General features: G+C 38.8%; 1 protein-coding gene across 1 annotated transcript in view; it reads left to right on the top strand.

Moving 5' to 3' along the window:
* The window catches only part of CIR1 (corepressor interacting with RBPJ, 1), a 39,429-nt gene that overhangs the window by 14,492 nt on the left and 8,690 nt on the right, over positions 1 to 16,247 (top strand). The window contains exon 7 of the mRNA XM_029225809.1: positions 897 to 1,014. Within this exon, the coding sequence (XP_029081642.1) occupies positions 897 to 1,014 (118 nt within the window). The remainder of the gene's footprint in view (positions 1 to 896; positions 1,015 to 16,247) is intronic.

Raw genomic sequence — 16,247 nt, forward strand, 5'->3', positions numbered from 1 at the left:
AACACGTATATATGGAATTTAAAAAAAAAAATGGTTCTGGTGAATCTGGGGCAGGACCGGAGTAAAGACGCAGACGTAGAGAATTGACTTTGAGGACATGGGGAGGAGGAAGGGTAAACTGGGACGAAGTGAGAGAGTGGCATTGACATATATATACTACCAAATGTAAAATAGATAGCTAGTGGGAAGCAGCTACATAGCACAGGGATGTCAGCTCGGTGCTTTGTGACCACCTAGAGGGGTGGGATAGGGAGGGTGGGAGGGAGATGCAAGAGGGAGGGGATATGGGGATATATGTATACATATTGCTGATTCACTTTGTTATACAGCAGAAACTAACACAACATTGTAAAGCAATTATACTCCAGTAAAGATGTTAAAAAAAAAAAAGAATCCACCTTCCAATGCAGGGGACAGGGGTTCCGATCCCTGGTTGGGGAACTAAGATCCCACGTGCTGCTGGGCAAGTAAGCCCGTGCACTCTAGAGCCCGTGTGCCACAACTAGAGAGCCCACACGCCGCAACTACTGAGCCCGTACGCCACAACTGGAGAGAAGCCCGCATGCTGCAAAGAAGGGCCTGCACACCGCGATGAAAGATCCTGCATGCCGCAAGGGAGATCCCACGTGCTGCAACTAAAACATGATGCAGCCAAATAAGTAAATATTTTTAGAAAAAAGAAACAGGATTCAGCTTAGCTTTTAGGCATAATTTATGATAAAAGATTTTAGTGTTTGAATTACATTACAAAATATAGTTGTAGAGTCTCTTTCCCTGGAGATCTTTTAAAAACAAGACTAATTTAACCTAAACTCTGCTAAGGAGCGGGGAGTTGAACATTGGTTAGATTATTAATATTTTAGTAACCAAAATAATTAACGTTTACTATTTCTCAGGTTCGAAATGTGAGGTGCATTAAATGTCACAAATGGGGTCATGTCAATACAGATCGAGAATGTCCTTTGTTTGGTCTTTCTGGAATTAATGCAAGTTCAGTTCCCACTGATGGCTCAGGTAGGCACTAGACATAATTTATTTGTTTGTTTTAGAATTTATAAGAGGGCAAACAAGGGAAGGTAAAATAACTTTTTTTGTGTGTGTGTCTCTGGGTATTGGTTTGATTTGGTTTGGTTTGGTTTTTGGGGGTTAGGTTATATTCCCAAAATGTGGTGGTCAACAGGAAACTCTGATCATATGTTTTGAATTTGAAATGCTGTATATTAGAATTTAATTTTTTTAGCCAAGGGCCCTGTGAAATTGATTTTAAAAGTAACAGATGTATTAACATAGTTAATTAAACATAGTTTTAAACATAGTTTAAACATAGTTTATCAGGTTGGTAACCTAAAAATAGAAGGAAGACATGGCTATTTCTCATATTCATGTCCTTCCGAGTTGTAGAACTGGGCTGGACAAAAGCCTCAACAATTGTATTTTTTGTTTCCGAGATAAAATCAAAATTGAGTTTTAAAAGATGTTAGATATATTAAAATTAATTTTTACTTGAAAGTTATTTACCTTCCTGCATGTTATTGTCTACTTAAGAAAAATTGGTCTAATTTGGTTTGGATCATTTGGGTTCTTTTTATAAAGAGATACTAAAAGTGAGAACTTTTAACTTAAATTTATCAGTGCCTTGTTAGTATGTTGTTGAGACAGCCACACTAATCCAACAGTAACTCATAGTGAATCATAATAGCAATAACCTGCTTAACCCTGTAACCTTAAGTCATTTCACCTTTTTGAGTTTCAGTTCTTCATTTTAAAATAAGGATGATAATATAACTTGAGATTTTCAGAATTTTTTAAACAGCTATAGAACCTTTTTTTAATTTTTAAAAATAAATCCTACACGTAATCCCAGTGTATAGAACATATGAAGGCAGAGCTGCTGTATTGAAGCAAACGTTCTGGGCGTGAAGCCCCAACCTCTCAGCTAATCTAGGCCTGTGATGCACCTCTTTAGGCTCCCTGAGGCTTCCACTGCCACTTCTGAGCCCAGGGTTCACCCTCAATCAGCATATGACCTTCAGCCCTCTTCTATAGCTAGACATTGGGCTTTCTTCCAGCAAGCCAGATGCAGGCTGTAGGATTCAAGATGCCAGTTCTCATATTAGGAGTTTAGAAATTTGATCCATTATCAGGTTTGATGCTGTCTCATTAATGGTGTTACGAATGTCAGGATGGCTAGAGGAAGTACAGACAGAATATTGCAACTGATTTTTTTAAAATCCTTATTGCTCTTTAAAAAAGTTTAAAAAACCACATCTTAGGTAAAGGGAAAACTGCTCAGTAGTGAGAAAATAGCCATACAGACCCTGGTCTGGCAATCTCTGACAAAAGAACATCCTGTTGATGCCTAAGTGCAGGTACTCTTAAAACCCACATACTATGCTCCCTCTCCCGTGCCCTCACTCAACTGATGAAAGATGGGAGAGAAGCTCCCAAAGAAATAAAGCCCCAAAGAAAATGAGGGCAAAGTAGGATGAATAACCCGCTGGCGCAAATATCTCTGACCACTTGTTTTGGTAGTCACAGGGATCTGTTGTTATGTTTGAAAGGTATATTCTGTTTGCTGGAAGGGGTTGCATCTTTCTTCATTCTTTCTCCATCCTTGTGGTGTTCTTCCAGCTACATGACACCTGTGTTGGCTAGGGGCAGGCAGTAGCAGTTGCCGTCTTTGTTCCTCAGCCTTGTCTTACTTTGATTCTGCTTGGAGAGAATGAGTAGGATAGACTCCAGGATACTAGGAGACTAGGATGTAGACTATACATAGACGAGGATAGCCCTTTATTTAGTAACTAACAGACCTGCTTTCTCTTGAATCTGTATTAGAAAGTCTACTAACAGCAACAAAAAGAACGAGTGCTAAAGGTTTAAAAGAAAAACACATACAGTGTTGGAGCAAATATGATAAAATGAACATTTTAATCCACTATTGATAAATTGGAGCAGCCTTTCTGAAGAGTTATTTGATGATATGTATCAAAAGCCTTAAGAACATGCATATCGTTTTACTGGAAATTCAACATTCAGGAATTCATAGTAAGAAAGTGATAAGGTAGATGCTCAAAGGTTAATAGTAGTGGGCTTCCCTGGTGGCGCAGTGGTTGAGAGTCCGCCTGCCAATGCAGGGGACACGGGTTCGTGCCCCGGCCCGGGAAGATCCCACATGCCGCGGAGCGGCTGGGCCCGTGAGCCATGGCCGCTGAGCCTGCGCGTCCGGAGCCTGTGCTCTGCAACGGGAGAGGCCACAACAGTGAGAGGCCCGCGTACCGCAAAAAAAAAAAAAAAAGGTTAATAGTAGTAAAGATTAGAAATAACCCTAAATGTCTGTCAATAAGGTGTTGGTAAAATAAACTCACTCATTTATTCAACAATCACGTATGGATTGCCTACTCTGTGCCAGCCATTTTTCTAGGCTCTCAGAACACAGTAGCAAGACAGAAGAGGTTCTTACTTTCATTCTATTGGGAATGACACAAAATAAACTAATAAATAAGAAAGTACTAGGTATTTATAAATTCTGTGATTAAAATTACATTGGATACTGTGATAAGAACTAAATGGGGAATAACCAGATGAGGTGGTCAGGAAGGGCCCCTCTGAGGAAGTGATGTTAGGCTGAGACCTAGATGACAGAAAAATGCAACCATGCAGGATCTGGGAGAAGAGCATTTGGTATCTCAGGCAAAAGGAACAAGCTTCCACACAGAAGGAACCGTAAGTTCAGACTCTGGAGGTGTGGAGGTACGTAGATGCCTGATTTGGAACCCCTGCTCTCTACTTAGTAGCCATGTGACTTTAAGCAAGCTGCCTAACTGCTCTGTGCCTCAGTTTGTGGTGTCTGTAAAATAGGTATTATACTAGTACCTACCTCATAAGGTTGTTAAGAGAACTAAATGAGTTAATACATGTGTAGTGCTTAGAATAGCACCGGGCACATACACTTTATTGATGTATTTTTTTACATATATGTTTATTTTATTTATTTATTTTTGGCTGCATTGGGTCTTCGTTGCTGCGCACGGGCTTTCTCTAGTTGTGGCAAGCGGGGGCTACTCTTTGTTGCAGTGGCTTCTCTTGTTGCAGAGCACGGGCTCTAGGTGCACGGGCTTCAGTAGTTGTGGCTCGCGGGCTCTAGAGCACAGGCTCAGTAGTTGTGGCTCATGGGCTTAGTTGCTCTATGGCATGTGGGATCTTCCTGGACCAGGGACTGAACCTGTGTCACCTGCATTGGCAGGTGGATTCTTAGCCACTGTGCCACCAGGGAAGCCCTATTGCTGTATTTTTTAAAAATTAATTATGGGGACTTCCTTGGCGGTCCAGTGGTTAAGACTCCACGCTTCCACTGCAGGGGGCACAGGTTTAATCCCTGGTTAGGGAACTAAGATCCTGCATGATGCGCAGCGTGGCCAAAAATTTTTTTCTAATTTTTAAAATAAATTAATTATGGAATTAATTGGAATACCAATATAGCCAAAATGGAATACCATATAGCCATTAGATATAGATATATGAATCAAGCTATTGATCTATATTGACAAGCTATTGACACATGAGGGTATACCAGGATATATCAAGTAAAGAAAAAAAAATTAAGAAGCAGTATTTTAAATTTCTTAAATCCTGTGTCTTACTTTTCTAAGAATACCTCAAAGCACTGAACTCTGTGATAAGATTATGGTAAAAATAGATCAGTAACTTTCACCATCTGTGATACCACATAAGATGATGAAAGTTACTGATCTATTTCTGATGCACTGTCAGCGCTGAGAACCATCAGCTTCCGCTGTATGTGAGGACAACGGAAGATTTGGGAAACAGGACCTTGTTCTTTTTGTTTAAATTATGTTTTACTAATATTACACAGTCATAAATTTATCCTACAGAAATACGTCCCAAGATTTTTGTCGTAAAGCATTGTGTATAATAGTAAGACAGGAAAAAAAAAAATAGTAAGACAGGTAGAGAACCTAAATATCTAATAAAAGGATGTAAGTGAATAATTATGGGATATTGCCACAGGGGAATACTATACTATGCAGCCATTAAAAATGACAGGAAGATTTCTTAATGAATGGATGTTTACAACATTTGGTCAAATAAACATTATAAAACAAGGTAATTACATGGATTCCATTCATGTTTCTCTTTATATGTTTAGGTAGACATATAGAGAGATACTTTTAGAAAAATAAAAATGCCTGGAAGGAGATACACTAAAATATTAACAGTGGTTATACATTTATAGTTTTTAAAGGAATATTAGAGGAATTAAAATTTATACATAGAAATAAATTATTTAAAATGGTTTTGCTCACTTAATACCTTTTAAAGTTTGACCTGAATTTAGCGATACCACTTAACTAACATTATTAGAAACTCCTAAAGGTTTCTCAAAACCAAATCAAAAATACTCTACTGTATCAAAGAGGAAAGCAAATAATGATGTTATATTCAAAATTTGAATGCAATGAATAATAAACTGGCCAATTTCCTAATCCACTTGCTGATTCAAGCTAAAAACTTTTCATTTAAAAAAATCACCTATTGAATAATGTCTCACCAGTGAATAGAGATTATTTTTGCAATAAGGCAATTTCAGTGGATACGGTTATCATGGGATAATCACACCCCTGGGGTACAGCCTTGTGCCTGTAATCTCCCAGGAGTGTAATTATTTCATGATAACTGCACCCCCTGGTGTTACATTATTTCTATTATGAAATTCTTAGTTTAGTACATAAAGTAACTTACTTTGATCACTGGAAACTGCAAGGTGCTGTTAGAACATTCCAGCTGTGAGGTTTACAGAGACCAGCTATAAGATTTACTTCTCCTTTACAAAGTTAAATTAGGCAGTCAAAATGCTTCTTTTGGCTAAGCTGGTTTAGAATATCTTTTCTACTGATAAGATCATCTTAACTTTATAAGTTTTTGTCCACTCTAGATATATCAAAATTATATATAAAACTTACAAGCTTCAGTGGTGACTGAATTTTTATAAAATATTTTTATATTACAACATAACTAAATGCCTGACCCACCAGCCTTGTTTATACTCTGTAGCCCTTACTCTTTTTTGTTGTTGTTGATGTTCTCTATTGTATTTTATTCTCTATTTCATAAATTTTCACCCCAATATCTATTGTTCCTTTCTTTTTGCTTTGGTTTTAGTTTGCTTCTTAAGGTTAAGATTAGGTTATTGTTTTTTGTTTTTGTTTTTTTGAAATAAATTTATTTATTTTATTCATTTATCCTTGGCTGCGTTGGGTCCTCACCGCTGCGCATGGGCCTTCTCCAGTTGCGGTGAGTGGGGGCTACTCTTTGTTGTGGTGCGCAGGCTTCTCATTGTGGTGGCCTCTTCTGCTGCGGAGCACGGGCTCTAGGCGCGTGGGCTTCAGTAGTTGCAGCACACGGGCTCTAGTTGTGGCTCGCAGGCTCCAGGGCACAGGCTCAGCAGTTGTGGCGCACAGGCTTAGCTGCTCCGTGGCATGTGGAATCCTCCCAGACCAGGGCTCGAACCCGTGTCCCCTGCATTGGCAGGCAGATTCTCAACCACTGCACCACCAGGCAAGCCCAGCCCTTACTCTTATCATTGCCTCTTACCTTCTGTTACTTACTCATGTTTTTAATGTATATTGAAATTAAACATCATTTTTTAAATCCACAGTGGGGGTTTTCAACAAGGCAAGCGGGTTTTTTTGTTTTGTTTTGTTTTGTTTGGCTTTAGTAGATTTAATGGTCACAGATATCTGTATGTCTACTACTTAATCTTTTTGTTTGTTTTGTTTCAGTCTTATTTGTGTTTTTTCTTAAAAGACTTTTTTTTAAGAGCAGTTTTAGGTTCATAGCAAAATTGAGAGAAAAGCACAGAGAGTTCCCATATACCACCTGCCTCCACAAATACATAGCCTCCCCCATTATCAGCATCCCCCATCAGAGTGGTACATTTGTTATAGTTGATGAACCTACATTGACACATCATTATCACCCAAAGTCCATAGTTTACCTTAGGGCTCACCCTTGGTGTTGTACATTCCATGGGTTTGGACAAATGTATAATGGCATGTATCCACCATTATAGTATCATACAGAGTAGTTTCACTGCCCTAAAAAATCATCTGTGCTCGGAGTATCCATCCCCCGCTCCCCTCTAACCCCTACCAACCACTGATCTTTTTACTGTCTCCATAGTTTCACCTTTTCCTGAAGGTCATACAGTTGGAATCTATAGTATGTGGCCTTTTCAGATTGGCTTCTTTCACTTAGTAATATGCATTTAAGGTTCCTCCATGTCTCTTCACGGCTTGATAGTGTATTTGTTTTTAGTGCTGAATAATAGCACATTGTCTGGATGTACCAGTTTATTGATCGATTCACCTGCTGAAGGACATCTTGGTTGCTTCCATGTTTTGGCAGTTACGAATAAAGCTGCTATAAACATCTATGTGCAGGTTTTTGGAATGTGATTGCTGGATCATGTGGTAAGAGTATACTTAGTTTTATAAGAAACTGCCAAACTGATCCAAAGTAGTTGCACCATTTTACATTCCCACCAACAATGAATGAGAGTTCCTGTAGCTCCACAGCCTCACCAGCATTTGGCATTGTCCGTGTTAGGAATTTTGGTCATTCTAGTAGGTATGTAGTGCTCATTGTTCTATTTTTCATTTCCCTGATAACATGTTATACAGCACATCTATTCATATGCTTATTTGCCATCTGTATATCTTCTTGGAGAGGTATCTGTTAGGCCTTTGGCCCATTTTTTTAAACTGGGTTATTTGCTTTCTTATTGTTGAGTTTTAAGAATTCTTTATATATTTGTGGTATCAGTCCTTTATCAGATATGTCTTCTGCAAATACTTTCTCCAAGTCTGTGGCTTGTCTTTTCATTTCCTTGAGCAAGTGTTTTTAATAGCTTTATTGAGTTATAATTTACATACAATACAGTTCACCCATTTGAAGTATACAATTCAGTGGCTTTGAATTTGCTTATTCACAGAGTTGTACATCCATTACCACAGTCAATTTTAGAACATTTTCATTTCCTCAAAATGAAACCCCACACCCCTCAGTTCTTATCCCCAGTCCCCAGTCTCCCCCAGTCCTAGGCAATGAAAAATTTCACACTTTAACACAAAATTTCCTTGCCTCTCCCTACCCCAAACACGTAGCTTCAGTGTCCTCTCTCCACGGGTCTGGACATGTCATCTTCTTTACCTATTGACGTACACCAATATGCACAGAGTATTGTTAATGAGGGAAACTCATCCAGGCTGTCCAGAGTTTTTATTAGGGTTTAATTACATGGGCATGATTCATTGAATCATTGGCCATGTGGTTGAACTCAATCTCTCGTCCCTCTCCCCTCCACCAGAGGTCAGGCTGATATGTGGCTCAAAGCTCCAACTCTTTAATCACATGGTTAGCCTTTCTGGTGTGGCCAGCCCCATCCTGAGTCATCTCCTTGGCAAAACCTGTCTAGGGGCTCACCATGAATAACAAAGACACTCCTATCACTCAAGAAAACTCTGAGATTTAGAGGCTCCCTTCCACGAATTGGGGACAGAGTTCTTCATTATACAACAGTTGTATTTTCATTTAGTTCAAAATATTAAGTTTCTCTTGAGACTTCTTCTATCTGAGTGTTATTTAGGAGTGTGTTTATTTAATCTCCAAATATTTGGGGATTTTTCTGGCTATCATTCTGTTATTCGTTTCTAGTTCAATTCCATTTTGGTCTGAGAGCATTCTTTGTATGATTTCTATTCTTTCAGTATTAAGGTATATGCTAAGGTTATGGCTCAGCATGTGGTCTTGGTGACTATTCCATATGACAGGGGTCCCCAACCCCTGGGCCGTGGACCAGTACCGGTCCGCAGCCTGTTAGGAACTGGGCCACACGGCAGGAGGTGAGCGGTGGGTGAGCAAGCGAAGCTTCATCTGCTGCTCCCCATCGCTCCCCATCACTTGCATTACCGCCTGAACCATACCATCCCACCCCCCTCCCCCCGTCCGTGTTAAAATTGTCTTCCATGAAACCGGACCCTGGTGCCAGAAAGGTTGGGGACTGCTGCCATATGAGCTTAAGTATGTGTATTCTGCTGTTGTTAGATGAAGTACTCAATAAATAACAACTAGATCAGGTTGATAGATGGTGCTGTTCAACTATACCCTGCTGATTTTCTGCCTGCTGGATCTGTCCATTTCTGAGAGAGGAGCACTGAAGTCTCCAACTGTAGTTGGGGATTTGTCTGTTTCTAAAAACACTTCTGTTAGTTTTGGCCACACATATTTTAATGCTCTGTTGTTAGGTGCATATACATTTGGGATTGTTATGTCTTGGAGAATGAGCCCCTTTTTCATTATGTAAATTGTCTTTCTTTATCCTTGATAAATTTCCTTGGTCTGAAATCTGCTTTATCTGAAAATAATGTAATACTCCAGCTTTATTTTATTAGTGTTAGCATGGTATATCTTTCTCCATATCTTTCCTTTAATCTCTCTCTCTGTGTCTTTATATTTAACTTGGGTTTCTGTAGACAACACAGAGTCGGATCTTTTTTTATCTATTATTGACATAATTGGATTAAAATCTGCCATATTTATAATTGTTTTCTATTTGTTGCCCTTGCTCTTTGTTTTTTGTTTTTGTTTTTTTTTGCGGTATGTGGGCCTCTCACTGCCGCAGGCTCTCCCGCCGCGGAGCACAGGCTCCGGACGCGCAGGCCCAGCGGCCACGGCTCACAAGCCCGGCTGCTCCATGGCATGTGGGATCTTCCCGGACCGGGGCACGAACCCGTGTCCCCCGCATCGGCAGGCGGACTCTCAACCACTGCGCCACCAGGGAAGCCCCCTTGTTCTTTGTTTTTGTCTTCCACTCTCTGCTTTCTCTGGTTTTAATTGAGTATTTTATGTGATTCCATTTTCTCTCCTCTCTTAGCATATCAATTATGCTTAATTTCTAAAAAATGTTAGTTGTTGCCCTAGAATTTGCAGTATACATTTACAGCTAATCTAAGTCCACTTACAAATAACACTGTACCACTTCATGAGTAGTGCCAGTACCTTATAACAGAGTAAACCAATATCTGTTATACAACACAGTTCCTTTCTCCTGTCTCTTATAACATTACTGTCATACATTTCATTTATCCATAAGTTATAATGCATCCAGTTTATTCTTGCTGTTATTATTTTGAATAATATGTTATCTGTTAGATCAGTTAAGAATAAAAAACATAAAATATTGTATCTTTTATTTCTTCTCAAATGCTCTTTCTTTATGTAGATCTAAGTTTCTGATCTATGTCATTTCCTTCTTTCTGAATAACTTCTTTTTAATATTTCTTGAAAGGCAGGTCTACAAGTAACATGTTCCTCAATTTTTGTTTGCCTGAGAAAGTATTTGTTCTTCACTTTTGAAGGATAATTTTACTGGATACTGGATAATTTCTATGTTGGTAGGTTTTTCCTTTCAACCTTTAAATATTTCACTCCACTCACCTCTTGCTTGCACGGTTTCTTAAGAGAAGTCTCATGATTCTTATCCTTGTTCCTCTCTTGGTAAGGTTTTTCTCCCCCTCTGACATCTTTCAAGATTTTCTCTTCATCTTTGATTTTCTGCAGTTTGAATATCATATACCTAGGTACAGATTTTTGGTATTTATCCTGCTCCATGTTCTCTGAGCTTCCTGGATTTGTGGTTTGGTGTCTATCATTAGTCTTGAGAAATCTCAGCCATTATTATTTCAAATATTTTTTTCTGTCTTCTCTCTTTCCCTTCTGGTATTCCTGTTGTACATATGTTACACCTTTTGTAATTGTCCTACAGTTTTTGGATATTCTGGGTTCCCTTTTTTTTTTTAATTTTCTGTTCAGTTTGAGAAGTTTCTATTGACCTATCTTAAAGCTTACTGATTCTTTCCTCAGTTATGCCTAGTCTACTGATGACATCATCAAAAGCATTCTCCATTTCTATTAGTGTTTTTTATTTCTGTCATTTCCATTAGATTCTTTCTCAGAGTTTCCATTTCTCTGCTTACAGTACCTATCTGTTTTGCATGTTGTCCACTTTTTCCATTAGAGCCTTTAGCATATGAATCTTAGTTATTTTAGATTCCCAATCTGATAATTCCAGAATCTTCATTATAGCTGAGCTTGATTCTGATGCTTGCTTTGTCTTTACAGACTGTGGTTTTTGCCTCTTATCATACTTGTAATTTTTTGTTGAAAGCCAGACATGGTGTATCAGGTAGACAGAACTGAGATAAATAGGCCTTTAGTGTGAGGTTTTATGTTTATCTGGCTAGGAGTTAGGTTGTATTTACTCTTTGCTATAGCTGTAGATTTTAGAGGATAAATATCCTCTGGTGTCATTGTTTTGGTCTCCTCTGTTATCTTTGGGCTTCCCTACAGACTCTGTTAATAGAGGCTGAGCCTGGCTTCAGTTGTAATCTTATGTTATTTTACAGGAGCCCTACTGTTGTAGTGGTAAGATATGAGGGGAGGGGAAGCATTCTATAATCCTATGACTAGGTTTCAGTTTTTTAGTGAGCTTCTGCCCCTGGGCTGTAACCTTCATGTGTGTTTCTCAGCTTTTTTTCCCCCACTTCTCAGCTTTTTTTCTTCACCCACATAGGTTAGGCTCTGGTGAAATAGCTTCCTTTGAGGGTAAGCATTTGTTCAGGACAACAAAATGCTCTGGGCGTATTTCAAGATGATTACTTTTCCCTTCCCACTGTTGGAAGTACAAGGGGATTGTTATTTGATGTTCACAGTGAGAACCTGGTGGGGCTTCTGGAAGTAAAACTCACAGAAGTGTTGGGGCCCCTTTAAGGTTGAGCCCCCAGGAGTTTTCATCTCTCAAGCTAGTCCTTGCTCAGTCTCCAAGAATAGTCAGTTATCCTTTAAGTATTTCTACCAATTGCTGGCTCTGTTGGTTTCTGGTCTCGGTAAACTGAGTCTCTGTATCACCTGTCTCTCCCATTTGGGGGCAGTGATTTGCTCTGTGATCTCAATTCTCCGATAGATCTATAAGATTTATTGATGTTCACTTTTTTCAGCTTTTTTCTTGTTGTGAGAATGGGAGGAATTTCAGGCTCTTCATATATTGGACTGAAGCCTAAAAGTTGTAAAAGCAACATAAAAGTGAAGAAACATTGATTCGAAATTTGTTAACATAAAATTCATATTGTACTAATTATTTGACTTTTGTTTTTTTAGGTTTAAGTTGCTATATATTTAAAGTTACTTTGCCATTTTTTTAATGATTTTTAAAATTTATTTATTTATTATTTATTTTTGGTTGCGTTGGGTCTTTGTTGCTGTGCGTGGACTTTCTCTAGTTGCGGCGAGCAGGGGCTACTCTTTGTTGCAGTATGTGAGCTTCTCATTGTGGTGGCTTCTCGTTGCAGATCACGGGCTCTAGGCGCACAGGCTTCAGTAGTTGTGGCACATGGGCTCAGTAGTTGTGGCTCACGGGCTCTAGAGCACGGGCTAAGTAGTTGTGGTGCATGGGCTTAGTTGCTCTGTGGCATGTGGGATCTTCCCAGACCAGGGCACAAACCTGTGTCCCCTGCATTGGCAGGAGGATTCTTAACCACTGTGCCACCAGGGAAGTCCCTGCCATTTTTTCTTTTGGGGCGGTACACAGGCCTCTCACTGTTGTGGCCTCTCCCGTTGCAGAGCACAGGCTCCGGACACGCAGGCTCAGCGGCCATGGCTCACGGGCCCAGCCGCTCCGCGGCATGTGGGATCTTCCTGGACCAGGGCACGAACCCATGTCCCCTGCATCGGCAGGCGGACTCTCAACCACTGCGCCGCCAGGGAAGCCCCCTGCCATTTTTTTAAACTTAATTTTAAGAATGTTTGGAACTGACTCTATATGATAATATGGTAAATTTCACGTTTTTAATCAAAGTAAATTTTAAATGCAAAATGGTATCACTGGATATTCTTGACATATACAAAATTTCTTTTTCTTTATAACACTTAAGTATGAGATCCAGCCATACCACTGACAGCTAAAATGATGATTGGTACTTAATGTTTCAGGTTTCTCTAACCAGTCTTGTGTACGCCAAAGGTTTTAGTGCATTTAAACAATATGAAAATTAATAATAGCTTAAATTGAGGAAAGTATTATTTTATACTTGTTGCAAACATTTGTTTACATATCAGTGCTCTTTTCCTTGCCTTATTTCCCCTAAGTCTTGATCTAATTTTTGTTGAAGAATATTACACTAAGCTGTAGTACTAATAGCAGTTTCCTGCAGTAGTACTCCCACATGCTGCTCCTCCATCTTTCCATCAACCTATCATGTTGGAGGAATTTTTGTTGCTTGAGAATATGTTTGGGAAATTTAACAAAATAATTGATCATAAGCTTGTACTAGAAGGACACCTAGGGGCATGCTGGAGCATGCTGGAGGGACTTTGTTTAGAAAGAAAGATGATAAACTCAGTTGCCCTTCTGGCACATCCGGCCCTTATCTGTTACGGAGTTCTTTTATGTAACTCCTTGAAGAAGTTGAATCCTCCCAGGATAGCTACTGAGATAGCCCTACATCTGATGGCAGAATTTTTTTTAAATCCTTCAACATAATTCTACTGCAGAAAAAGTATTTGTGTTACCAGAATCCCTTTAAAGCTAAACTCTTCAAATAGGTGGATATTAAAACTAATAAAGGATTGACCTCAAAATAAAAAGGAAAGTTAGGCAGGCACCACTTCTTCTCTCCTTTAATATGTAGTTGTGTGGTTTTTTGTTATTGAGATGTATGAGCTCTTTGTATATTTTGAAAATTAAGCCCTTGTCAGTAGTTACTCAGCCATAAAAAATAATGAAATAATGCCATTTGCAGCAACATAGATGGACCTAGAGATTGTCATACTGAGTGAAGTAAGTCAGAGAAAGAGAAATGTCATATGATATCGCTTATACACAGAAACTAAAAAGAAATGATACAAATGAACTTATTTACAAAACAGAAACAGACTTACAGACTTAGAGAACAAACATATGGTTACCAGGGAGGAAGGGAGAGAACAAACATATGGTTACCAGGGAGGAAGGGTGGAGGGAAGGGATAGTTAGGGAGTTTGGGATTGACATGTACACACTGCTGTATTTAAAACGCGTAACCAGGACCTACTGTTACAGCACAGGGAACTCTGCTTACTGTTATGTGGCAACCTGGATGGGAGGGGAGTTTGGGGGGGAATGGATACATGTATGTGTATGGCTGAGTCGCTCTGTGGTGTACCTGAAACTATCACAGCATTGTTAATCGGCTATACTCCAATATAAAATAAAAAGTTTTAGGGACTTCCCCGGTGGTGCAGTGGATAAGAATCCGCTTGCCAGTGCAGGGGACATGGGTTTGAGCCCTGGTCCGGGAAGATCCCACATGCCGCAGAGCAACTAAGCCCGTGCGCCACAACTACTGAGCCTGCGCTCTAGAGCCCGCGTGCTGCAACTACTGAAGCCCGCGTGCGTAGAGCCTGTGCTCTGCAACAAGAGACGCCACCGCAGTGAGAGGCCCACTCGCTGCAACCAGAGAAAGCCCGCGCACAGCAACGAAGACCCAATGCAGCCAAAAATAAAAATTAAATTAAAAAAAAAAAACATAAAATAAGTTTAAAAAAAATTTGATAAGTCGGGAACATACATGTTTTTAAATGCATGAGAAAACTAATTATCTAAAAAGAAATATTGACCTATTAAAGAGATTATTCAGTAAAACTTGTCAATTCATAGTGTTTCAAAGGTCAAATTGATGTTCTTGATTAGTACTTTAAATTTTGGCTATTTTAAGTGACTACAGATGGTTACTCATTTTGAACTATTTATAAGCACTATTACAATTCAGTGATTAAATGTGTTGTTAGAGTGGCTATGCCTTGAAATTCCATTGACATTAACAAATTAATTGCAATCCTGTTCTGTCAGTAAATGGCTCTGCTCTGTGTTAAAGGCATATGTGGGGCTAGTGGAGGCTACACCTCCCCTAATCTCAAAGGGGTATTATGATTCTCAGATCCCAATCATAACTCTCTTTTACATGACTCTTCCTGTTAATATCATTCCATCTACTCAAGGTCTGCCAACTTCAAGTAAAGGAAATTAACTACTGATTACCTGGGTAAAGGACAATGAATGAAATGTAGTCTACCTAGTAAATATTAATTCTACCCAAATCAAACTTACGTTAACATGAACCTTCGTCATGTTCCACTCATTTATAATGCCATATTTTTTACCTTTTTCTAAATCCTATGAGTTTGAAAGTCAAACTCAGTTTCTAGTTCTTTCCTAGAAAGTATTGCTTTTCTGAAATATGTAATGTATCTTATTTATCTTTGTATTCCCAATGCTTTCCACAATGCACATGCTTACTAAATAATAGTTTAGTGAGTGGCTGAAGAGTTAGGCTTTGCTAACTATACTAAACATCACTGTTTATCATCTTATTCTCTGAATATATCTTATAACACAAATTTATAATTTATATTTTTCCTATTCTTTTATATTAACTAATTTTCCCAAAAAAGATTATAAGCTTGAAGGCAAAAACCAGGTTCTCCATTCTTTATTTTCAAGTACTTAGTGAGATAAAATAATAAGCCCTCAATAATACATATTGATTTGTAAAATCACTTTCTATGTTATATACTAGGGAAGAATAAGTTGAAATTCCCTATGCAGGGCTCTCTCCATAGTTTGAGAGAGATCTAGTATAGAAATGTAGTGAGAGTCTATAGTAACTCAGTCATTCAGTAATTACTGTTGACTGATTTAATTTATTTTTAAGTAAAATGCACTGGTCTTAAGTGTAGATTGAGTTTGACAAATGTATGCACCCATGTAACCAATGTTTCTGACAAATACAGAGCATAGAGCATTGCTGTCACCCTGGTAAATACCCTTCTATCCCCTTCCAGTTGGCATCCTCCACATACAACTACTACTCTCATTTCTAATCCCATATATTACTTTTACCTGTTCATGAACTTCATATAAATGGAATCATACAGTATGTGTTCTTCTGCGTCTGACTTCTTTGACTCAACATACTGTTTTTGAGGTTCATGGATGCACAACTTTTCAAGAGCGTTCATATTCTCATAACTTCTTTAGAACATAGTGCTGACTTCTAATACTTCATGTTCATCACAACACAAATGATTTTTCTTAGTCCTCTAGGACTATGAATTCACTTTATTATCTTTATTCA

The sequence above is a fragment of the Monodon monoceros genome, unplaced genomic scaffold (genome assembly GCF_005190385.1).
Source record: "Monodon monoceros isolate NGI ecotype Baffin Bay Population unplaced genomic scaffold, NGI_Narwhal_1 Super_Scaffold_16, whole genome shotgun sequence".
In the NCBI taxonomy this organism is placed as follows: Eukaryota; Metazoa; Chordata; class Mammalia; order Artiodactyla; family Monodontidae; genus Monodon; species Monodon monoceros.